The 27,321-nt window shown below is 41.2% G+C and overlaps 1 protein-coding gene across 1 annotated transcript in view; it reads right to left on the bottom strand.

Annotated features, from left to right (window-relative positions):
• The window catches only part of LOC120986669 (UDP-GlcNAc:betaGal beta-1,3-N-acetylglucosaminyltransferase 7-like), a 46,169-nt gene that overhangs the window by 11,010 nt on the left and 7,838 nt on the right, over positions 1–27,321 (bottom strand). Inside the window, exon 2 of the mRNA XM_040415340.1 lies at positions 19,835–20,429. Coding sequence (XP_040271274.1) covers positions 19,835–20,429 — 595 coding nt within the window. The remainder of the gene's footprint in view (positions 1–19,834; positions 20,430–27,321) is intronic.

The raw sequence follows: 27,321 nt of genomic DNA, 5'->3' as shown, positions 1-27,321 counted from the left end.
GTTGATTGCAACATATTGAGTGATCTTTCTAAGGTAAATTGCCATAAATATAAAAAGACCTTTCTGAACAAAATATTATTTTCGGCGAGACTTTTGATCACCCGAGTTTGGTTTTCACGAAATGTTCCAAATCTGAACACTTGGATAAACCTGGTTAATAGGGTAAAAAACTTTGACAATGTTCTATACAGACAGAGAAATAGCCAGGAAAAATGGACTAAGATATGGGAGGCTTGGAGGATTTCATCTTTTCCATTTCTCATGATTTTCTTCTGATTCTCTTCTTTTGCCTTTTCCTTCCTTTCTTTATTGTTGTTTGAGTTGGGATGATGGAGGACTCTGAGACGCATCACAAAGGTAGGGTAGGGTGGGAAATGGGGGGTTATGGGGAAAATAATATTTTTTTTTGTATGAAAATGAGTATGGTTGTATATGTCTTATTCTAACAAAGATATATATATAAAAAAATATGAATCGGGAGTGCAAAACCAAGACGGAGACAGACGCACCTCCCAGTGCATACTGCAAAGAAAAAAACTTTAATTTATATGGTGAGTATAGCATTCATTTATATGTTGGTTGGTTGTGCATTTTGTGCATGCAGTGTGCTGTTGTATTGTGTTTAACCTTTATAATAAATCTCTAGGTAAATCATGGAGTAAATTTAATAAATGGCGACAGTGATTGCATGTTAGGGTCCCCTTGGAGACCTAAAAAGAATCTTTAAAAGTACAGAAAAAATTAAAATTCTAATCACCCCTTTTCCCAATTTAAAATAAACACAATCAATAAAATAAACATTATAGGCATTACCGTGTCCAAAACATTCTGTACTATTAAAATATAAAAATATCCTGTACTGTGAACGGCATAATGGAAATGGGTAGAAAAATAGCAGGGACCCTAAAAAAGTGACTTCAGATATTACCCTCATACTGTAGAATATTATCTCCTGAGTTGCTGTAATTTGCTCTACATTTACCATCTGTTGCACATATAATACCTTTGGCCTTTAAACTTAACACTTTTTGGGGATCACATGCCTCTTAGGGACATATCACTGCTGCGGCCAGTCATTGGCTGCAGTGGAGCACATGACCCTTTCCATGCCGGAACTTTAAACGCAGGGATTGAAGACAGTGGCTGATCCACAAACCTGGAACAGAGCGCCGGAGAGCAGGTAATTACTATATACCTTTTTTCGACAGGTCCTGCTGGTTGGACTATATAAAAAACCATATACAGTCAGGTCCATAAATATTGGGGCATCAACACAATTCTAACATTTCTGGTTCTATACACCACCACAATGGATTTGAAATGAAACGAACAAGATGTGCTTTACCTGCAGACTGTCAGCTGCAATCTGAGGGTATTTACATCCAAATCAGGTGAACTGTGCAGGAATTACAGCAGTTTGCATCTGTGCCTCCCACTTGTTAAGGGACCAAAAGTAATGGGACAATTGTCTTCTCAGCTGTCCCATAGCCAGGTGTGTGTTATTCCCTCATTATCCCAATTACAATCAGCAGATAGAAGGTCCAGAGGTCATTTCCAGTCTGCTATTAGCATTTGGAATCTGTTGCTGTCACAAGATGAGATCCAAAGAGCTGTCACTATCAGTGAAGCCATCATTAGGCTGAAAAACACAACAAACCCATCAGAGAGATAGCAAAAACATTAGGCCTGGCCAAAACAATGAGTTCTTTGGAACATTCTTAAAAAGAAGGAACGCAGCGGTGAGCTCAGCAACACCAAAAGACCCGGAAGACCACGGAAAACAACTGTGGTAGATGACCGAAGTACTCTTTCCCTGGTGAAGAAAACACCCTTCACAACAGTTGGCCAGATCAAGAACACTCTCCAGCAGGTAGGTGTATGTGTGTCAAAGTCAACAATCAAGAGAAGACTTCACCAGAGGGAAGACAGAGGGTTCATCACAAGATGTAAACCATTGGTGAGCCTCAAAAACAAGAAGGCCAGATTAGAGTTTGCCAAACGACATCTATAAAAAGCCTTCACAGTTCTGGAAGAACATCCTATGGACAGATGAGACCAAGATCAACTTGTACCAGAGTGATGGGAAGAGAAGAGAATGGAGAAGGAAAGGAACTGCTCATGATCCTAAGCATACCACCTCATCAGTGAAGCATGGTGGTGGTAGTGTCATGGCGTGGGCATGTATGGCTGCCAATGGAACTGCTTCTCTTGTAGTTATTGATGATGTGACTGCTGACAAAAGCAGCAGGATGAATTCTGAAGTGTTTCGGGCAATATTATCTGCTCATATTCAGCCAAATGCTTCAGACTTCATTGGACGACACTTCACAGTGCAGATGGACAATGACCCAAAGCATACTGCAAAAGCAACCAAAGAGTTTATAAGGGAAAGAAGTGGAATGTTCTGCAATGGCCAAGTCAATCACCGGACCTGAATCCGATTGAGCATTTCACTTGGTGAAGACAAAACTGAAGGGAAAATGCCCCAAGAACAAGCAGGAACTGAAGACAGTTGCAGTAGAGGCCTGGCAGAGCATCACCAGGGATGAGACCAGCGTCTGGTGATGTCTATGCGTTCCAGACTTCAGGCTGTAATTGACTGCAAAGGATTTGCAACCAAGTATTAAAAAGTGAAAGTTTGATTTATGATTATTATTCTGTCCCATTACTTTTGGTCCCTTAACAAGTGGGAGGCACATATGCAAACTGTTGTAATTCCTGCACCGTTCACCTGGTTTGGATGTAAATACCCTCAAATTACAGCTGACAGTCTGCAGGTAAAGCACATCTTGTCCGTTTTATTTCAAATCCTTTGTGGTGGTGTATAGAGCCAAAAATGTTAGAATTGTGTCCATGTCCCAATATTTATGGACCTGACTGTAAAATTGGACAACCCATTTAAAGGGGTTTTCCCATCTAGGACATTGACACCATTTCGCAAGGATATGCAATCAATGTCAGATTGGTGTAGGTCCCTCCTCTAGTACCCACTCCTAGCTCCAGAACCGGGCTCCGAAAGAGCACTGAGGGTTGGCTCCGCTATTTCCAGTAGTCCCATAACAGTAAATGGAGAGATGGCAGTGCATGCGCAGCTGCTCTCCCTGCACTTCGGGTGCCCCTTTCTACTGCACCTGTGACGGTTTGTGCAAAAATGTAAAATGACGCAATTGATCTGGCCATAAGAGATACTCCACCGACAAAACAACCAAAATCACTCTGCTTTTCTGCCATAGCAATTTTCATAGATCACCCCTTAACTGGCTTTGTATATCTACCCCACTGATTTTCCAGTGTCCCTGAGGCACCGCAGGGGCAGTTTAACTCACTGTACTAACCTTGAAAAAACAATGAAGGCAGAAGCTCCCGAGGGCTTATAATTTAAGACATGAAGCGCCTTTACATGCTCTGATAATACAGTCTTAAAGGGGTTGTCCAAGTAATTTTTTTGTTCTTTGTATGTTTCTAACTAAATGTAACAGCTTTACCATGCACTTACTGCATCTGTAGTTGTTCCTTTCTCAGATTTCACTGAAGGTCACATGACCTGTGATGTCAGCCTCTCTCCCTGCTCTGATAATGCTTGGTGCACAAGCCTGAGAGAGCAGAGATGTGTCTGTACACAGAGACGACACAGTGCTGGCCATACCCCCCTGCACTGCTGGCTGCTGCTTATTGGTCTCTCCCTGGATTCTTAATCCCTTCAGCAGCACAGACTCAGGGCTGAAGGCTTTACTGAGTAGCTGCAGGCAGTGAGGAGACAAATGCTGGGCACAAGAGCTGACAGAGGAGTTCTGCAGAGCATTGCACAACAGGTAGGGGGAAGATCCTGTGTATATCAGCAGTGTCATTGTACAGCTGGGACTTGTAGTTCTACACATACAACATTCTGCTGTGTATCCCAGCAGTCAGACATGTCACTCAGGGCAGACTTATTCACTCCCTTTGCAGAGCGGGGGAGGGGCAGAGATTATGTTATTGCAGGTAAATAAAGGGCCAGAAGAGAACCAGGGAAATGAGAAAATAGAATTTTTTTGGCCTAAACCTTGCTTAGCTTAGTTATACACTGCTCAAAAAAATAAAGGGAACACTTAAACAACACAATGTAACTCCAAGTCAATCCCACTTCTGTGAAATCAAACTGTCCACTTAGGAAGCAACACTGAGTGACAATCAATTTCACATGCTGTTGTGCAAATGGGATAGACAACAGGTGGAAATTATAGGCAATTAGCAAGACACCCCCAATAAAGGAGTGGTTCTGCAGGTGGTGACCACAGATCACTTCTCAGTTCCTATGCTTCCTGGCTGATGTTTTGGTCACTTTTGAATGCTGGCGGTGCTTTCACTCTAGTGGTAGCATGAGACGGAGTCTACAACCCACACAAGTGGCTCAGGTAGTGCAGCTTCTCCAGGATGGCACATCAATGCGAGCTGTGGCAAGAAGGTTTGCTGTGTCTGTCAGCGTAGTTTCCAGAGCATGGAGGCGCTACCAGGAGACAGGCCAGTACATCAGGAGACGTGGAGGAGGCCATAGGAGGGCAACAACCCAGCAGCAGGACCGCTACCTCCGCCTTTGTGCAAAGAGGAACAGGAGGAGCACTGCCAGAGCCCTGCAAAATGACCTCCAGCAGGCCACAAATGTGCATGTGTCTGCTCAAACGGTCAGAAACAGACTCCATGAGGGTGATATGAGGGCCCGACGTCCACAGGTGGGGGTTGTGCTTACAGCCCAACACCGTGCAGGACGTTTGGCATTTGCCAGAGAACACCAAGATTGGCAAATTCGCCACTGGAGCCCTGTGCTCTTCACGGATGAAAGCAGGTTCACACTGAGCACATGTGACAGACGTGACAGAGTCTGGAGACGCCGTGGAGAACGTTCTGCTGCCTGCAACATCCTCCAGCATGACCGGTTTGGCATTGGGTCAGTAATGGTGTGGGTTGGCATTTCTTTGGAGGCCGCACAGCCCTCCATGTGCTCGCCAGAGGTAGCCTGACTGCCATTAGGTACCGAGATGAGATCCTCAGACCCCTTGTGAGACCATATGCTGGTGCGGTTGGCCCTGGGTTCCTCCTAATGCAAGACAATGCTAGACCTCATGTGGCTGGAGTGTGTCAGCAGTTCCTGCAAGACGAAGGCATTGATGCTATGGACTGGCCCGCCCGTTCCCCAGACCTGAATCCAATTGAGCACATCTGGGACATCATGTCTCGCTCTATCCACCAACGTCACGTTGCACCACAGACTGTACAGGAGTTGGCAGATGCTTTAGTCCAGGTCTGGGAGGAGATCCCTCAGGAGACCGTCCGCCACCTCATCAGGAGCATGCACAGGCGTTGTAGGGAGGTCATACAGGCACGTGGAGGCCACACACACTAATGAGCCTTATTTTGACTTGTTTTAAGGACATTACATCAAAGTTGGATCAGCTTGTAGTGTGTTTTTCCACTTTAATTTTGAGTGTGACTCCAAATCCAGACCTCCATGGGTTGAAAAATTTGATTTCCATTTTTTTATTTTTGTGTGATTTTGTTGTCAGCACATTCAACTATGTAAAGAACAAAGTATTTCAGAAGAATATTTAATTAGCTCAGATCTAGGATGTGTTATTTTTGTGTTCCCTTTATTTTTTTGAGCAGTGTATATTGCTGCCCATCAGATTTACAGTGCTATATATCGATTGCAGTTCCACCCAGTAGTTGTTATTGCTGGTTTGATTTGGATGAAGGGTGACAGCCCTGCCTGTGGATGCTTATGGCAGATAAATATGTGAGTCTAGACCGGCTGTACATTGACCTTGCATAAATCATTTCTGGTAAGAAGCAGAATTTTTTAGGTTATGGCTTTGTAGGGTCTTATTCCCCAGAGGGATGGGGGGGGGGTCACCTTTCACATTACAGGCGGTAAGGGTCAGCTGAACTTCCTGCTGACCAGATTCCTGCACTCATCTATTTCCTATGAATGAGACCTCTGAGGAAGCCGGTCACACAGCGGGATCTCCTCCAGCTATTTTTACGTGTGTTTCTGGACACGTTTTTCACGTTTAGCATATATGTCAGTTCCAGATTCAATCCACATTCATGAGTGAGAAATGAGACTTGGTGGCAGCAGGGGACGAGACAAGCACAAAGATTACAGCGTCTTCATTCAGGAGGAGGGAAAGAATCCAGTAAGGCTTATCCCATGCCCACAAGAGGGGAGGATAAGTGTCTGATCTTTAGGGGTCCAACCACTGGGAACTTCGCAAAAAAGTTCGAGTTCGGAGCCCGAACTTGACCCCGAACCCCATTGAAGTCAATGGGGACCCGAACTTTGGAGCACTAAAATGGCTGTAAAAAAGTCATGGAAAGGGCTAGAGGGCTGCAAATGGCAGCAAAATGTGGTTAGGAGCAGGGGAAGTGCTCTGCAAACAAATGTGGATAGGAAAAGGACTTAAAATAACATGAAATACGTAAAATTAAAAAATAATAATCTTGATCTAGGAGGACCAGGTCCATATGGAGAAGGAGGTTGAGGAGGCGGTGGATGTGGCGGTGGAGGAGGACGAGGTAGCCTACACTGCTTTTTTGTTTTGTTTTTTATTTTATTTTATTTTATAATTTATTTATTTTTGTTTGAATTTGGGTACACCCCAAAACATTAGGAAATATAAAAAAGAAAACAAAGAGAAATTGCGCTGCAGTATAACAATGGCTGGTTAGTGCCGGTATACATGTCTATTCTGCACAAGGTACGGACAAGTCCTGAGGGATCCATGCCTGGTTCATTTTAATGAACGTGAGCTTGTCCTCTTTGGCTGTGGACGGGCGGCTGCTCTTGTCTGTGATGACGCCCCCTGCCGTGCTAAACGTTCAGATAATACACTGGCTGCAGGGCAGGCCAGCACCTCCAAGGCGTAAAGGGTAAGCTCAGGCCATGTGCCCAATCTGGAGACCCAGAAGTTGAAGGGGGCAGACCGTCATTCAGTACGTGTAGGCGTGTGCACACATAATGCTCCACCATGTTGGTGAAATGCTGCCTCCTGCTAAGACGTTCCATATCAGCTGGTGGTGCTGGTTGTTGTGGCGTGCAGACAAAGCTTTTCCACATTTCGGCCATGCTAACCCTGCCTTCTGAGGTGCTGGCGGTGCCCCAGCTGCGTTGGCGACCTCTTCCTCCTATTCGCCTTCGCCTTGTGCTTCCACTGTGCCCCCGCTGTCAGATGGGAATGCCATCAGCAGTGCGTCTACCAGCGTGCGCTTGTACTCGCGCATCTTCCGTTTTTCCTAAATTTAGTTCCCTGTCAGCAATGCAGAGCATGGGTTTTTCACCGGCAAAAATGGGTTATTGTCAACCATCAATGTAACAGATTAATTTTAGACATTTAGGTCCCTGTCACCTATGCAGAGCAGGGGTTTATTCACGGCAAAAATGGTAAAATGTCACCCAAGAATGTAGCAGACACTTTTGCACCCTGCTCCCTCTTTTGCTGTGCTGGTGCCTCTGTGCGACCATCGCCTCTTCCTCCGAACTACACAGGTCACTCGCATGACCTTGATTCCATGTGGGGTCTAGGACCTCATTGTCCTCCACATCATCTACCACCCAGTCTTCACCCCTGCCCTCCTTGTCGGTCTGCAGACTGCAGAAAGCCGCAGCAGTTGCCACCTGTGTTTCGTCATCATCCGAGACGTGCTGCGGTGGTCCTCCCACGGCAGGCTTCCGTGGCCCAAATGTTGAAGCGTAAAAAAAAAAGATGATGCCGGATAATCCTCTTGCCCAACGGCTGACCACTGGCTTGTCGGAACTGCTAGCCCGCCAACTACTGCCATATAAATTGGTGGGCTCAGAGGCCTTTAGAAAATTTGTGGATTGGCACACCGCAATGGAAGGTCCCCGGAAGGAAATATTTCTTCCAGAAGGGCATCCCAGAGCTATATGGCCACGTTCAGCAGCACGTTAATATATCTCTGTCACACAGTGTCCGTGCCAAGATACATCTGGCCACAGACACGTGGTCTAGTAAACACGGGCACAGGGAAGGTACATAACTTTTACTGCCCACTGGGTGAACCTTCTGACGACCGTCAAGCATGCAACCCGTGGCTCCCATGTAGATTTGGTGTTACCTACACGGATTGCATGCAGGCCTGCCTTTTCTTCTCCTCCTCCTACTCCATCCTCTGTCTCCTCCTCAGCTGACTCCTCCTTTTCAGCTGCTACTGCCTCTTGCAATGTGCCAGGTGAGACGTTGCCACGCTTTGCTGCAGCTGTTGTGCCTGGAAGCCAAGAGCCACACCGGTCCTGCACTGCTTTCAGCTCTGCGGTCACAGTCCGATCAGTGGCTAACCCCGCTCAATTTAACAGATGGTAAAATGGTGTGCGACAACGGTGCCAATCTGCTAAGCATGCTGAAACAGGGCAAAATGACACACGTGCCGTGCATGGCACACGTCCTGAACTTAGTCGTGCAGCGATTCGTTGCCAAATACCCCGGGGTACAGGACGTCTTGTGGCAGGCCAGGAAAATCTCTGGTCATTTTAGAAGATCTTACACGGCCATGGCTCGCCTTGCTGACGTTCAGCGGTGACACCACCTGCCCGTCAGATGTCTGATTTGTGACTGCCCGACGCGCTGGAACTCCACCTTGTATATGCTTGATAGGCTGCTCCAGCAGAAAGGTGCCGTTAACGACTACCTGCACGAACTCTGCGGCAGGACTGGTTCTGGGGAGCATGCAGACTTCTGCGGCCATTTGATGAGATCACCAAACTGGTCAGTCGCAGCCAGGGCGCCATCAGTGACATCGCACCTTACGCCTTCTTTCTGGAGCGTGCATTGCGTCGTATCATTGATCAAGCCGTCGAGGAGCTGGAAGATGAGGAAGTCGCAATGCTGGATGAATTCCCGGGGAGCGCTACTCCATCTGAGACAAGTCAGCAGGAGTCTGAAGAGGAGTCAGAGATGTCTGGGGGGAGGAGGAGGAGCAAGAAGAGCAAGCTTTAAACTTTTCTGGTATCCCTGGTGTTCTCCGTGGATGGGTGGGAGGAGACCAAGGACGACATTCTTCTGGGTGATGGGCAGGAGCCAGGCCGCTCCACCGCTTCCAATTTAGTGCAAATGGGGGCCTCCATGTTCCAGTGTTTGAAGATGGACCCCCGTATAAAAAGCATAAAGGGCAAGGACCAGTACTGGGTGGCAACGTACTTAGACCCCCGGTACAAACACAAAATGGCGGACATGTTAGCAGCATCACAGAGGGCTGTCAGAATGCAGCATTTCCAGGCCTTGCTGCGAGAGATGCTGCATTCTGCTGTTGCGGGCGCTGGCAGAGGAATTACCACCCACAGAGTAACAGTCGTGGGTACCAATCCTACCGCACCTGCAAAAAGAGGGTGGTTTGAAGATGTGTTGGTCACTTCGGATATGAGATCATTCTTGCAACCAACCCATCAACAGCCGCCCTCCGGATCCAGCCTCAGGGAACGTCTAGACCGACAGGTGTCCGACTACATCGGGTTAACGGCCGATGTGGACGCTCTGAGAAACATAGAAACATAGAATGTGTCGGTAGATAAGAACCATTTGGCTCATCTAGTCTGCCCAATATACTGAGTACTTTGGATAGCCCCCGGCCCTATCTTATATGGAGGATGGTCTTATGCCTATCCCATGCATGCTTAAACTCCTCCACTGTATTTGCAGCTACCACTTCTGCAGGAAGGCTATTCCATGCATCCACTACTCTCTCAGTAAAGTAATACTTCCTGATATTACTGTTAAACCTGTGCCCCTCTAATTTAAAACTATGTCCTCTTGTAGCAGTTTTTCTTCTTGTAAATATTCTCTCCTCTTTTACCTTGTTGATTCCCTTTATGTATTTAGCAGTTTCTCTCATCTCCCCTCTGTCTCGTCTTTCTTCCAAGCTCTACATGTTAAGGTGCTTTAATCTTTCCTGGTAAGTTTTATCCTGCAATCCATGTACTAGTTTAGTAGCTCTTCTCTGAACTCTCTCCAAAGTATCAGTATCCTTCTGGAGATATGGTCTCCAGTACTGAGCACAATACTCCAGATGAGGTCTCACTAGTGCTCTGTAGAGCGGCATGAGCGCCTCCCTCTGTCTACTGGTAATGCCTCTCCCTATACACCCCAGCATTCTGCTAGCATCTCCTGCTGCTCTATGACATGGTCTGCCTACCTTTAAGTCTTCTGAAATAATGACCCCTAAATCCCTTTCCTCAGATACTGAGGTTAGGACTGTATCACTGATTGTATATTCTGCTCTTGGGTTTTTACGCCCCAGGTGCATTATCTCGCACTTATCAACATTAAATTTTAGTTGCCAGATTTTTGACCATTCCTCTAGTTTTCCTAAATCCTTTTCCATTTGTTGTATCCCTCCAGAAGCGAGGAACCCCTTGACTACTGGGTGTGCAGGCTTGACCTGAGGCCAGAGCTGGCACAATTTGCCATGGAGTTCTTGGCTTGCCCCTCGTCGAGTGTCCTGTCCGAAAGGACGTTCAGCGCATCAGGGGGGATCATGACCGATAAGCGCACTCGCCTAGCTCACGACAGTGTGGACTACCTCACATTTCTACATTTCTAAAAATGAATGAGGCATGGATCTCGGAGGAATTCAACACCTGTGACGACCACGTTTAATTGAATTTCCTCATGCCAGCCCACACATATCCGCCACCACCCAGAACAAATAATGCTCACTGTCTTAGGTAAATACAGCGGCATAAAAGGCCTTTTCTGTCCAGTGATTTCCTTGACCTTTTCCTGGATATTGATGACAATGGATATATACAGACCAACCTGTACCGGAAGGAAACTTCCGTCAACAATTTATTACAAGCTCGGTCGGCACACCCCAAAATAATTTCAAGTATTCCCATTGGGCAATTTCTGCGTATTCACAGGATATGCTCAAGGGAAGAAGACTTTCATACACAAGCAAGAGACTTGGGCAACCGGTTTAGAAGTAGAGGATATCAAGAACATTTCATTAGACAAGGATATTCAAGGGCCAACAACACCAAATGGGAACATTTAATCTATGCCCCAGGCAAACAGTCACCAGGGGGGGGAGAGGAACTTAGTGAGATTCATCATGACCTTCTCCCATGGACATCAGGACATAAGGAGGGCCCTGGTGAAATATTGGAATGCTCTGAATATGGATACCACTCTCCAGTTCTATCTATCGAAGATACCTAGTATTACATTTAGGAAAACCAAAAATTTGAAGGACATACGAAGAGTCACTACACTGGAATGAAACCGGAGAGAGCCTTTGGATCCAAAGGACCTAAATGGGGGGTACCGACCGTGTGGTGACTGTGTGGGGTGTCCTAATATGATCAGAACTACAGTATTTACAAACAATATACAATCACACAGTCTATCACATGTAACACCATCGGGTGATCTACTTAGCAAGTTGCCCATGTGGTCTTTTGTATGTGGGTCAAACGGCATGAGAAATTAAAACAAGGGTAGGGGAACACGTGCTGGGTATACAGGCAGTAAAGGAGAAACAAGACATCTCCATGTCAGCATTCCCTGCAACTTTTTGTAATTGTCTTTGAGATTTTTTACAACAATAAAGATGTAATATTTGTACCTTTATGTCTGGCTTTGTGAACATATTCTTGGGGGTTTTGGTATAATCCCATACATGTTGTATTGTTTTTTATATACATATGCCACTGACCCATGTGGCTTATAATATACTAAATGCCAGGGACACCCCACGTGGCGTGGATTATACTTAATGCTATGGACACCACATGGCGTGCAAGTAATTTTAGTTTGTACTTGTGGCATTAAACAAAACCAGTATATGGTTAGTATTTACTGCAGCAAACTAAACTTACTGCAGGAATGATACCCATTACATGGCCTGTAATACTTCTAGTATTAAAGTATAGTAGTTATATTTTTGTTTATAGGATGAGTATTATACTAGTTATAATTGTCTATATAGGAGCAGTATTATAGTAGTTATATTCTTGTACATAGGAGCAGTATTATAGTAGTTATATTCTTGTACATAGGAGCAGTATTATAGTAGTTATATTCTTGTACATAGGAGGCAGTATTATAGTAGTTATATTCTTGTACATAGGAGGCAGTATTATAGTAGTTATATTTTTGTTTATAGGATGAGTATTATACTAGTTATAATTGTCTATATAGGAGCAGTATTATAGTAGTTATATTCTTGTACATAGGAGCAGTATTATAGTAGTTATATTCTTGTACATAGGAGCAGTATTATAGTAGTTATATTCTTGTACATAGGAGCAGTATTATAGTAGTTATATTCTTGTACATAGGAGGCAGTATTATAGTAGTTATATTCTTGTACATAGGAGCAGTATTATAGTAGTTATATTCTTGTACATAGGAGCAGTATTATAGTAGTTATATTCTTGTACATAGGAGCAGTATTATAGTAGTTATATTCTTGTACATAGGGGGCAGTATTATAGTAGTTATATTCTTGTACATAGGAGCAGTATTATAGTAGTTATATTCTTGTACATAGGAGCAGTATTATAGTAGTTATACTCTTGTACATAGGGGCAGTATTATAGTAGTTATATTCCTGTACATAGGAGCAGTATTATAGTAGTTATATTCTTGTACATAGGAGCAGTATTATAGTAGTTATATTCTTGTACATAGGAGGCAGTATTATAGTAGTTATATTCTTGTACATAGGAGCAGTATTCTAGTAGTTATATTCTTGTACATAGGAGCAGTATTATAGTAGTTATATTCTTGTACATAGGAGGCAGTATTATAGTAGTTATATTCTTGTACATAGGAGGCAGTATTATAATAGTTATATTCTTGTACATAGGAGCAGTATTCTAGTAGTTATATTCTTGTACATAGGGGCAGTATTATAGTAGTTATATTCTTGTACATAGGAGGCAGTATTATAGTAGTTATATTCTTGTACATAGGAGGCAGTATTATAGTAGTTATATTCTTGTACATAGGAGCAGTATTATAGTAGTTATATTCTTGTACATAGGAGGCAGTATTATAGTAGTTATATTCTTGTACATAGGAGCAGTATTATAGTAGTTATATTCTTGTACATAGGAGCACAATTATAGTAGTTATATTCTTGTACATAGGAGCAGTATTATAGTAGTTATATTCTTGTACATAGGAGGCAGTATTATAGTAGTAATATTCTTGTACATAGGAGCAGTATTATAGTAGTTATATTCTTGTACATAGGAGCAGTATTATAGTAGTTATATTCTTGTACATAGGAGCAGTATTTTAGTAGTTATATTCTTGTACATAGGAGGCAGTATTATAGTAGTTATATTCTTGTACATAGGAGCAGTATTATAGTAGTTATATTCTTGTACATAGGAGCAGTATTATAGTAGTTATATTCTTGTACATAGGAGCAGTATTATAGTAGTTATATTCTTGTACATAGGAGCAGTATTATAGTAGTTATATTCTTGTACTTAGGAGCAGTATTATAGTAGTTATATTCCTGTACACAGGAGGCAGTATTATGGTAGTTATATTCTTGTACATAGGAGGCAGTATTATAGTAGTTATATTCTTGTACATAGGAGCAGTATTATAGTAGTTATATTCTTGTACATAGAAGCAGTATTATAGTAGTTATATTCTTGTACATAGGAACAGTATTATAGTAAGTATATTCTTGTACATAGGAGGCAGTATTGTAGTAGTTATATTCTTGTACATAGGAGCAGTATTATAGTAGTTAAATTCCTGTACATAGGAGCAGTATTATAGTAGTTATATTCTTGTACATAGGAGGCAGTATTATAGTAGTTATATTCTTGTACATTGGAGCAGTATTATAGTAGTTATATTCCTGTACATAGGAGCAGTATTATAGTAGTTATATTCTTGTACATAGGAGCAGTATTATAGTAGTTATATTCTTGTACATACTGTAGGAGCAGTATTCTAGTAGTTATATTCTTGTACATAGAAGCAGTATTATAGTAATTATTTTCCTGTACATAGGAGGCAGTATTATAGCAGTTATATTCTTGTACATAGGAGCAGTATTATAGTAGTTATATTCTTGTACATAGGAGCAGTATTATAGTAGTTATATTCTTGTAAATAGGAGCAGTATTATAGTAGTAATATTCTTGTACATAGGAGGCAGTATTATAGTAGTTATATTCTTGTACATAGGAGCAGTATTATAGTAGTTAAATTCTTGTACATAGGAGGCAGTATTATAGTAGTTATATTCTTGTACATAGGAGCAGTATTATAGTAGTTATATTCTTGTACATAGGAGCAGTATTATAGTAGTTATATTCTTGTACATAGGAGGCAGTATTATAGTAGTTATATTCTTGTACATAGGAGGCAGTATTATAGTAGTTATATTCTTGTACATAGGAGCAGTATTATAGTAGTTATAGTCTTGTACATAGGAGGCAGTATTATAGTAGTTATATTCTTGTACATAGGAGCAGTATTATAGTAGTTATAGTCTTGTACATAGAAGCAGTATTATAGTAGTTATATTCTTGTACATAGGAGCAGTATTATAGTAGTTAAATTCTTGTACATAGGAGGCAGTATTATAGTAGTTATATTCTTGTACATAGGAGCAGTATTATAGTAGTTATATTCTTGTACATAGGAGCAGTATTATAGTAGTTATATTCTTGTACATAGGAGGCAGTATTTTAGTAGTTATATTCTTGTACATAGGAGGCAGTATTATAGTAGTTATATTCTTGTACATAGGAGCAGTATTATAGTAGTTATATTCTTGTACATAGGAGCAGTATTATAGTAGTTATATTCTTGTACATAGGAGCAGTATTATAGTAGTTATATTCTTGTACATAGGAGCAGTATTATAGTAGTTATATTCTTGTACTTAGGAGCAGTATTATAGTAGTTATATTCCTGTACATAGGAGGCAGTATTATGGTAGTTATATTATTGTACATAGGAGGCAGTATTATAGTAGTTATATTCTTGTACATAGGAGCAGTATTATAGTAGTTATATTCTTGTACATAGAAGCAGTATTATAGTAGTTATATTCTTGTACATAGGAGCAGTATTATAGTAAGTATATTCTTGTACATAGGAGGCAGTATTGTAGTAGTTATATTCTTGTACATAGGAGCAGTATTATAGTAGTTATATTCTTGTACATAGGAGCAGTATTATAGTAGTTATATTCTTGTACATAGGAACAGTATTATAGTAGTTATATTCTTGTACATAGGAACAGTATTATAGTAGTTATATTCTTGTACACACTGTAGGATCAGTCTTATAGTATTTATATTGTTGTACATAGGAGGCAGTATTATAGTAGTTATATTCTTGTACATAGGAGCAGTATTATAGTATTTATATGCTTGTACATAGAAGCAGTATTATAGTAGTTATATTCTTGTACATAAGAGGCAGTATTATAGTAGTTATATTCTTGTACATAGGAGTCAGTATTATAGTAGTTATATTCTTGTACATAGGAGCAGTATTATAGTAGTTATATTCTTGTACATAGGAGCAGTATTATAGTATTTATATTCTTGTACATAGGAGCAGAATTATAGTAGTTATATTCTTGTACATAGGAGCAGTATTATAGTAGTTATATTCCTGTACATAGGAGCAGTATTATAGTAGTTATATTCTTGTACATAGGAGCAGTATTATAGTAGTTATATTCTTGTACATAGGAGCAGTATTATAGTAGTTATATTCTTGTACATAGGAACAGTATTATAGTAGTTATATTCTTGTACATAGGAGCAGTATTATAGTAGTTATATTCTTGTACATAGGAGCAGTATTATAGTAGTTATATTCTTATACATAGGAGCAGTATTATAGTAGTTATATTCTTGTACATAGGAGGCAGTATTATAGTAGTTATATTCTTGTACATAGGGGCAGTATGATAGTAGTTATATTCTTGTACATAGGAGGCAGTATGATAGTAGTTATATTCTTGTACATAGGAGCAGTATTATAGTAGTTATATTCTTGTACATAGGAGGCAGTATTATAGTAGTTATATTCTTATACATAGGAGGCAGTATTATAATAGTTATATTCCTGTACATAGGATCAGTATTATAATAGTTATATTCCTTGTACATAGGAGCAGTATTATAGTAGTTATATTCTTGCACATAGGAGCAGTATTATAGTAGTTATATTCTTGTACATAGGAGCAGTATTATAGTAGTTATATTCTTGTACATAGGAGCAGTATTATAGTAGTTATATTCTTGTACATAGGAGGCAGTATTACAGTAGTTATATTCTTGTAAATAGGAGGCAGTATTATAGTAGTTATATTCTTGTACATAGGAGCAGTATTATAGTAGTTATATTCCTGTACATAGGAGGCACTATTATAGTAGTTATATTCTTGTACATAGGAGCAGTATTATAGTAGTTATATTCTTGTACATAGGAGCAGTATTATAGTAGTTATATTCTTGTACATAGGAGGCAGTATTATAGTAGTTATATTCTTGTACATAGGAGGCAGTATTATAGTAGTTATATTCTTGCACATAGGAGCAGTATTATAGTAGTTATAGTCTTGTACATAGGAGCAGTATTATAGTAGTTATATTCCTGTACATAGGAGGCAGTATTATAGTAGTTATATTCCTGTACATAGGAGGCAGTATTATGGTAGTTATATTCTTGTACATAGGAAGCAGTATTATAGTAGTTATATTCTTGCACATAGGAGCAGTATTATAGTAGTTATATTCTTGTACATAGGAGCAGTATTATAGTAGTTATATTCTTGTACATAGGAGCAGTATTATAGTAGTTATATTCTTGTACATAGGAGGCAGTATTACAGTAGTTATATTCTTGTAAATAGGAGGCAGTATTATAGTAGTTATATTCTTGTACATAGGAGCAGTATTATAGTAGTTATATTCCTGTACATAGGAGGCACTATTATAGTAGTTATATTCTTGTACATAGGAGCAGTATTATAGTAGTTATATTCTTGTACATAGGAGCAGTATTATAGTAGTTATATTCTTGTACATAGGAGGCAGTATTATAGTAGTTATATTCTTGTACATAGGAGGCAGTATTATAGTAGTTATATTCTTGCACATAGGAGCAGTATTATAGTAGTTATAGTCTTGTACATAGGAGCAGTATTATAGTAGTTATATTCCTGTACATAGGAGGCAGTATTATGGTAGTTATATTCTTGTACATAGGAGGCAGTATTATAGTAGTTATATTCTTGTACATAGGAGCAGTATTATAGTAGTTATATTCTTGTACATAGAAGCAGTATTATAGTAGTTATATTCTTGTACATAGGAGCAGTATTATAGTAGTTAAATTCTTGTACATAGGAGGCAGTATTATAGTAGTTATATTCTTGTACATAGGAGCAGTATTATAGTAGTTATATTCTTGTACATAGGAGCAGTATTATAGTAGTTATATTCTTGTACATAGGAGGCAGTATTATAGTAGTTATATTCTTGTACATAGGAGGCAGTATTATAGTAGTTATATTCTTGTACATAGGAGCAGTATTATAGTAGTTATATTCTTGTACATAGGAGCAGTATTATAGTAGTTATATTCTTGTACTTAGGAGCAGTATTATAGTAGTTATATTCCTGTACATAGGAGGCAGTATTATGGTAGTTATATTCTTGTACATAGGAGGCAGTATTATAGTAGTTATATTCTTGTACATAGGAGCAGTATTATAGTAGTTATATTCTTGTACATAGAAGCAGTATTATAGTAGTTATATTCTTGTACATAGGAGCAGTATTATAGTAAGTATATTCTTGTACATAGGAGGCAGTATTGTAGTAGTTATATTCTTGTACATAGGAGCAGTATTATAGTAGTTATATTCTTGTACATAGGAGCAGTATTATAGTAGTTATATTCTTGTACACACTGTAGGATCAGTCTTATAGTATTTATATTGTTGTACATAGGAGGCAGTATTATAGTAGTTATATTCCTTGTACATAGGAGCAGTATTATAGTAGTTATATTCTTGTACATAGGAGCAGTATTATAGTAGTTATATTCTTGTACATAGGAGCAGTATTATAGTAGTTATATTCTTGTACATAGGAGCAGTATTATAGTAGTTATATTCTTGTATATAGGAGCAGTATTATAGTAGTTATATTCTTGTACATAGGAGGCAGTATTATAGTAGTTATATTCTTGTACATAGGAAGCAGTATTATAGTAGTTATATTCTTGTACATAGGAGCAGTATTATAGCAGTTATATTCCTGTACATAGGAGCAGTATTATAGTAGTTATATTCTTGTACATAGGAGCAGTATTATAGTAGTTATATTCTTGTACACAGGAGCAGTATTATAGTAGTTATATTCTTGTACATAGGAGCAGTATTATAGTAGTTATATTCTTGTACATAGGAGCAGTATTATAGTAGTTATATTCTTGTACATAGGAGCAGTATTATAGTAGTTATATTCTTGTACATAGGAGCAGTATTATAGTAGTTATATTCTTGTACATAGGAACAGTATTATAGTAGTTATATTCTTGTACATAGGAGCAGTATTATAGTAGTTATATTCTTGTACATAGGAGGCAGTATTATAGTAGTTATATTCTTGCACATAGGAGCAGTATTATAGTAGTTATATTCTTGTATATAGGAGCAGTATTATAGTAGTTATATTCTTATACATAGGAGACAGTATTATAGTAGTTATATTCTTGTACATAGGAGCAGTATTATAGTAGTTATATTCTTGTACATAGGAGCAGTATTATAGTAGTTATATTATTGTACATAGGAGCAGTATTATAGTAGTTATATTCTTGTACATAGGAGGCAGTATTATAGTAGTTATATTCTTGTACATAGGAGCAGTATTATAGTAGTTATATTCTTGTACATAGGAGCAGTATTATATTAGTTATATTCTTGTACATAGGAGCAGTATTTTAGTAGTTATATTCTTGTACATAGGAAGCAGTATTATAGTAGTTATATTCTTGTACATAGGGGCAGTATTATAGTAGTTATATTCTTGTACATAGGAGCAGTATTATAGTAGTTATATTCTTGTACATAGGAGCAGAATTGTAGTAGTCATATTCCTATACATAGGAGCAGTATTATAGTATTTATATTCTTGTACATAGGAGCAGTATTATAGTAGTTATATTCTTGTACATAGGAGCGGTATTATAGTAGTTATATTCTTGTACATAGGGGCAGTATGATAGCTGTACCTCACAGATCACTCGTCACTACCATCCTGCCACTCCATTGCTCTCCACTTTTTGGTTCATGTTCAAGACACAGAACGTTTCTTAGAATGCCTCCATAGCCATCACTGGGTCAATGGATGACCAGTGCAGGATAAGTGGAGAGCAACGGGGTCTTGACCAGTGTTGGGATTGCAATGACAATGCAAATTTTTTTTTTTAACCCATTTCCCTCTAATCCTGGAGACCACTGCAAGGCATCACAGGTTTGTACAAGGCTGGTGGGCATATCTGTTCACTTCTTCTAGCCATCACTCTTAGGAATGGGGTGCTGTAATTTAAAGGGGCTGTCTAGGTTAGAACATTTTGTTATTGGGAATTCTGACAGATACTGGGCTTCCTCTGTTCCGCACTGTCATCTCTTGGCCAGAGTGAACGTTGGTTATAAAGAGCGTCTCTTATTCTGGAGGACCTGTACTTTCCTGTATTTGATGTGAATGAGTACTGTATCATGCTTCATAGCGTGGTGATACTACAGGGAACATGAACACTTATCTACTGGTTTGGCAACTCACCTTTGAATATGTATTTCACCTCTGAACAACGGTAATACAACCACTCCAAGAAACACCTTTCTTTTAAGGATAAGCTATGATGACTCTCCAAAAAATCCCACAGAATTATGTCCCCAAAAAATAAAGCTTCTTTCATCAACTTCCCCATCTGCCTCTTCTTTCCAGAGTTTGCCATTAAGAACACGGGCTTGAATGTGTACCCGTTGATCCTTCTCTCTTTTGCCCAAGTATTTCGAAGGACATCTCGGCGTTTCTTGGCCGCTGCGTGGGATTTTATGGCCATCAGAATTAGGGGACTTTGGGTGCGGCAATATCCTAATAGCCCTATGACGGCTCGACATCGGTAGTTCTGGAGAGCCGGATAAGTCCTGTTGTATTCAGACAGGTCCAGGAAGAAGCTGTAGTTTGTGTCGTACAAAGTGGCAGAACGACGGAGTGATGGAGGAAAGCTGAGGTTAGCTGCAATGGGGTCTTGCAAGTCTGGAAGTTCCCATATTGGCTCGTCTTCCAGAATAATATATGTCAGTAGTGAGAGGGTGCAACAAAGGCAGAGCGAGAGGACTGCCATGACAGGACGCCGTCGCCTTAGCATGCCCTGCAAAGATATAGACGCAATGAGTAACAGGATGATCCCACAGACACAGAAATATGGGGTGTACTTTATGTTGTAGGGTCCTTGGGTATATACAACAGTACTATGCCTATAAATGATGTGACAAGTGTGACATCACAGCACATTTTCAAGTGATTCTGTTTTCCATTTGTAACATCACTGATCAGATATGAATTCCATATATTATGTTATCTGGTAGTGATGTCACCGGTTACCGGTGTTGTCTTCATGTTGTTTAGAAGTGTATACAGCCAGGAGAACGAAAGGGATATCTGTAGAAGGCAGAGATGTAAGGCATAGATTTAAATACAGGCAGGACAGGAGTACGAGGGAAATACAGGCAGGACAGAGATACGAGGGATATACAGGCAGGACAGAGATACGAGGGATATACAGGCAGGACAGAGATACGAGGGATATACAGGCAGGACAGAGATACAAGATATATACAGACAGGACAGAGATACGAGGGATATACAGGCAGGACAGAGATACAAGATATATACAGACAGAGATACGAGGGATATACAGGCAGGACAAAGATAGAAGGGATATACAGGCAGGACAAAGATACAAGATATATACAGACAGAGATACGAGGGATATACAGGCAGGACAGAGATACAAGATATATACAGACAGGACAGAGATACGAGGGATATACAGGCAGGACAGAGATACGAGGGAAATACAGGCAGGACAGAGATACAAGATATATACAGACAGGACAGAGATACGAGGGATATACAGGCAGGACAGAGATACGAGGGATATACAGGCAGGACAAAGATAGAAGGGATATACAGGCAGGACAGAGATACGAGGGATATACAGGCAGGACAAAGATAGAAGGGATATACAGGCAGGACAGAGATACGAGGGATATACAGGCAGGACAGGGATACGAGGGATATACAGGCAGGACAGAGATACGAGGGATATACAGGCAGGACAGGGATACGAGGGATATACAGGCAGGACAGAGATACGAGGGATATACAGGCAGGACAAAGATAGAAGGGATATACAGGCAGGACAAAGATACAAGATATATACAGACAGAGATACGAGGGATATACAGGCAGGACAGAGATACGAGGGATATACAGGCAGGACAGAGATACAAGGGATATACAGGCAGGACAAAGATACAAGGGATATACAGGCAGGACAGAGATACGAGGGATATACAGGCAGGACAGAGATACGAGGGATATACAGGCAGGACAGAGATACGAGGGATATACAGGCAGGACAGGGATACGAGGGATATACAGGCAGGACAGAGATACGAGGGATATACAGGCAGGACAGAGATACGAGGGATATACAGGCAGGACAGAGATACGAGGGATATACAGGCAGGACAGAGATACGAGGGATATACAGGCAGGACAGAGATACGAGGGATATACAGGCAGGACAGAGATACGAGGGATATACAGGCAGGACAGAGATACGAGGGATGTACAGGCAGGACAGAGATACGAGGGATATACAGGCAGGACAGAGATACAAGATATATACAGACAGGACAGAGATACGAGGGATATACAGGCAGGACAGAGATACGAGGGATATACAGGCAGGACAGAGATACGAGGGATATACAGGCAGGACAGAGATATGAGGGATATACAGGCAGGACAGAGATATGAGGGATATACAGGCAGGACAGAGATACGAGGGATATACAGGCAGGACAGGGATACGAGGGATATACAGGCAGGACAGAGATACGAGGGATATACAGACAGGACAGAGATACAAGGGATATACAGGCAGGACAGGGATACGAGGGATATACTGGCAGGATGAAGATACAAGATATATTCAGACAGAGATACGAGGGATATACAGGCAGGACAGGGATACGAGGGATATACTGGCAGGACAGAGATACAAGGGATATACAGGCAGGACAGGGATACGAGGGATATACTGGCAGGATGAAGATACAAGATATATTCAGACAGAGATACGAGGGATATACAGGCAGGACAGAGATACGAGGGATATACAGGCAGGACAGAGATACGAGGCATATACAGGCAGGACAAAGATACAAGGGATATACAGGCAGGACAGAGATACAAGGGATATACAGGCAGGACAGAGATACGAGGGATATACAGGCAGGACAGGGATACAAGGGATATACAGGCAGGACAGGGATACAAGGGATATGTCACGGATGAACCGCGAGAAACCACAAGATATCCGGAAATAAAACGCAGTCAATCGATTTTTTGATTGTCGCATCCAGGAATTACAGATTCAATTCCTGATTCGCAGCAGATAACGCAATAAAGATAAATTCAATTCCTGTAATTACAAGCTGTTGTCCTAGGAGGCCAACGTTCTCTTAACGTAATTAACCCTACACAAGAACTTCCTTGCTGCAGGAATCTCACAGCTAGGTGCGAACCGACACCTGACAAGAACATTTGGTCTGTCGCTGATAGAGGACTCGTAAACCAGCCTGAGCCAGCCTTTCTGGCACCAATGGAAAATGAATAGGTCATATGATTTTTACCCCTTTGTACGAATATCATACGTAGGATAGATATATAAATTATATCATTTTGTTGGTCAGGATCCGCTGAGTATTCTGATATAAAACATATGCCGCTGGGATAAGCCACATCCAGGTTATTAAACATCTCAGTAACGGAATATGATATAGTTCTCATGTATAGTGTCAATGAGATCGATATTTTCGGAGGATCGTAAATTCGTCATTATTAGTTGTGTGCGACGGACGTGTGCTGAGATATGAAAATGTCCTATTTTTGGGACTTGAACTTCCCTCCGAATAACAGCACCCAGCCCAGGGGCCGAGCCTGAGACCCCGCCCTAACAGCTGGACCCTTCATAAGGCCATGAGCGAAATCTACTGGGAGTCCTCCCTTGTGTAATATCACCTGAAGAAGCCCGCCACGAGGACCAAGGTGGGCTGGCAGCCATATTTACCGGACTTTTTATTCCGGAACAAACAGACTTTCGTGGACTTTCCACAAAGGACATTCTTCTTCAGAAACTAAGTATTCCCTTTCATCTGTTTTCCCTTTTTATCTTACACTGGACTATCCTTCCCTATAATGGTTATTTTTAATAATTTCTGTATATGTTAATCATTTGTATTGTATGTATAATAAATGACGTTAAAGTCATTTTCTTCAGCCTCATACCTGCTCTGAGCACCGCAGAACGAATCCTAGCCGTTTCTGAAGAGTCGCTCCCCAGATAGTTGTCGTGTTTAGTCAAGGGTTTCCCTTGCCCTGTTACAAGGGATGGTGGCAGTCTACCTACATATTGCGTAGTGTATGTTTTCTGTAGTCCGGACGCTCCCTCCTGGCCTGTCTGCTGCCCAAATTCCAGCGGTTTCAGTTCACCGATCGCATCCCCACAGTGGACGATCTGCGGTCTGAAACGTATTGGAAGGCATTGAGCGTTCAGGCCACTAGGGGGCGTGTGATAGCAGGGGCAGCACATGTGACACTGCTGGCCGCTCTTTGTGACAGGATATACTGGCTGGACAGAGATACAAGATATATACAGGCAGGACAGAGATACGAGGGAAATACAGGCAGGACAGGGATACAAGATATATACAGACAGAGATACGAGGGATATACAGGCAGGACAGGGATACAAGATATATACAGACAGAGATACGAGGGATATACAGGCAGGACAGGGATACAAGATATATACAGACTTAGATACAAGGGATATACAGGCAGGACAGGGATACAAGATATATACAGACAGAGATATAAGGGATATACAGGCAGGACAAAGATACGAGGGATATACAGGCAGGACAGAGATACAAGGGATATACAGGTAGGACAAAGATACGAGGGATATACAGGCAGAACAGAGATACGAGGGATATACAGGCAGGACAGGGATACAAGATATATACAGACAGAACAGAGATACAAAGGATATACAGGCAGGACAGAGATACGAGGGATATACAGGTAGGACAAAGATATGAGGGATATACAGGCAGAACAGAGATACAAGATATATACAGGCAGGACAGGGATACAAGATATATACAGACAGAGATATGAGGGATATACAGCAGGACAGAGATACAAGATATATACAGACAGAGATACAAGGGATATACAGGCAGGACAGAGATACGAGGGATATACAGGCAGGACAGAGATACAAGGGATATACAGACAGAGATATGAGGGATATACAGGCAGGACAGAGATACAACGGATATGCAGGCAGGACAGAGATACGAGGGATATACAGGCAGGACAGAGATACAAGGGATATACAGGCGGGACAGAGATACGAGGGAAATACAGGCAATACAGAGATACGAGGGATATACAGGCAGGACAGATATACGAGGGATATACTGGCAGGACAGAGATACAAGATATATACAGACAGAGATATAAGGGATATACAGGCAGGACAAAGATACGAGGGATATACAGGCAGGACAGAGATACAAGGGATATACAGGTAGGACAAAGATACGAGGGATATACAGGCAGAACAGAGATACAAGATATATACAGACAGAGATATGAGGGATATACAGCAGGACAGAGATACAAGATATATACAGACAGAGATACAAGGGTTTCACAGCCAGGACAGGGATACAAGATATATACAGACAGAGATATGAGGGATATACAGCAGGACAGAGATACAAGATATATACAGACAGAGATACAAGGGTTTCACAGCCAGGACAGAGATACAAGATAAATACAGACAGAGATACAAGGGATATACAGGCAGGACAGAGATACGAGGGATATACAGGCAGGACAGAGATACAAGGGATATACAGACAGAGATATGAGGGATATACAGGCAGGAAAGAGATACAACGGATATGCAGGCAGGACAGAGATACGAGGGATATACAGGCAGGACAGAGATACAAGGGATATACAGGCGGGACAGAGATACGAGGGAAATACAGGCAATACAGAGATACGAGGGATATACAGGCAGGACAGATATACGAGGGATATACTGGCAGGACAGAGATATGAGGGATATACAGGCAGGACAGAGATATGAGGGATATACAGCCAGGACAGAGATACAAGATATATACAGACAGAGATACGAGGGATTCACAGCCAGGACAGAGATACAAGATAAATACAGACAGAGATACGAGGGATTCACAGCCAGGACAGAGATACAAGATAAATACAGACAGAGATACGAGGGATATACAGGCAGGACAGAGATATGAGGGATATACAGGCAGAACAGAGATACGAGGGATATACAGGCAGGACAGGGATACAAGGGATATACAGGCAGGACAGAGATATGAGGGATATACAGGCAGAACAGAGATACGAGGGATATACAGGCAGGACAGGGATATGAGGGATATACAGGCAGAACAGAGATACGAGGGATATACAGGCAGGACAGAGATACGAGGGATATACAGGCAGGACAGAGATACAAGGGATATACAGGCAGGACAGGGATATGAGGGATATACAGGCAGAACAGAGATACGAGGGATATACAGGCAGGACAGGGATACAAGATATATACAGACAGAGATATGAGGCATATACAGCAGGACAGAGATACAAGATATATACAGACAGAGATACAAGGGTTTCACAGCCAGGACAGAGATACAAGATAAATACAGACAGAGATACAAGGGATATACAGGCAGGACAGAGATACGAGGGATATACAGGCAGGACAGAGATACAAGGGATATACAGACAGAGATATGAGGGATATACAGGCAGGAAAGAGATACAACGGATATGCAGGCAGGACAGAGATACGAGGGATATACAGGCAGGACAGAGATACAAGGGATATACAGGCGGGACAGAGATACGAGGGAAATACAGGCAATACAGAGATACGAGGGATATACAGGCAGGACAGATATACGAGGGATATACTGGCAGGACAGAGATACAAGATATATACAGACAGAGATATAAGGGATATACAGGCAGGACAAAGATACGAGGGATATACAGGCAGGACAGAGATACAAGGGATATACAGGTAGGACAAAGATACGAGGGATATACAGGCAGAACAGAGATACAAGATATATACAGACAGAGATATGAGGGATATACAGCAGGACAGAGATACAAGATATATACAGACAGAGATACAAGGGTTTCACAGCCAGGACAGGGATACAAGATATATACAGACAGAGATATGAGGGATATACAGCAGGACAGAGATACAAGATATATACAGACAGAGATACAAGGGTTTCACAGCCAGGACAGAGATACAAGATAAATACAGACAGAGATACAAGGGATATACAGGCAGGACAGAGATACGAGGGATATACAGGCAGGACAGAGATACAAGGGATATACAGACAGAGATATGAGGGATATACAGGCAGGAAAGAGATACAACGGATATGCAGGCAGGACAGAGATACGAGGGATATACAGGCAGGACAGAGATACAAGGGATATACAGGCGGGACAGAGATACGAGGGAAATACAGGCAATACAGAGATACGAGGGATATACAGGCAGGACAGATATACGAGGGATATACAGGCAGGACAGAGATATGAGGGATATACAGGCAGGACAGAGATATGAGGGATATACAGCCAGGACAGAGATACAAGATATATACAGACAGAGATACGAGGGATTCACAGCCAGGACAGAGATACAAGATAAATACAGACAGAGATACGAGGGATTCACAGCCAGGACAGAGATACAAGATAAATACAGACAGAGATACGAGGGATATACAGGCAGGACAGAGATATGAGGGATATACAGGCAGAACAGAGATACGAGGGATATACAGGCAGGACAGGGATACAAGGGATATACAGGC

Source organism: Bufo bufo, chromosome 1 (assembly GCF_905171765.1).
Source record: "Bufo bufo chromosome 1, aBufBuf1.1, whole genome shotgun sequence".
Classification (NCBI taxonomy): Eukaryota; Metazoa; Chordata; class Amphibia; order Anura; family Bufonidae; genus Bufo; species Bufo bufo.
The sequence above is the reverse complement of the archived record's forward strand: the minus strand, read 5'-3'. Positions and strand labels throughout refer to the sequence as shown.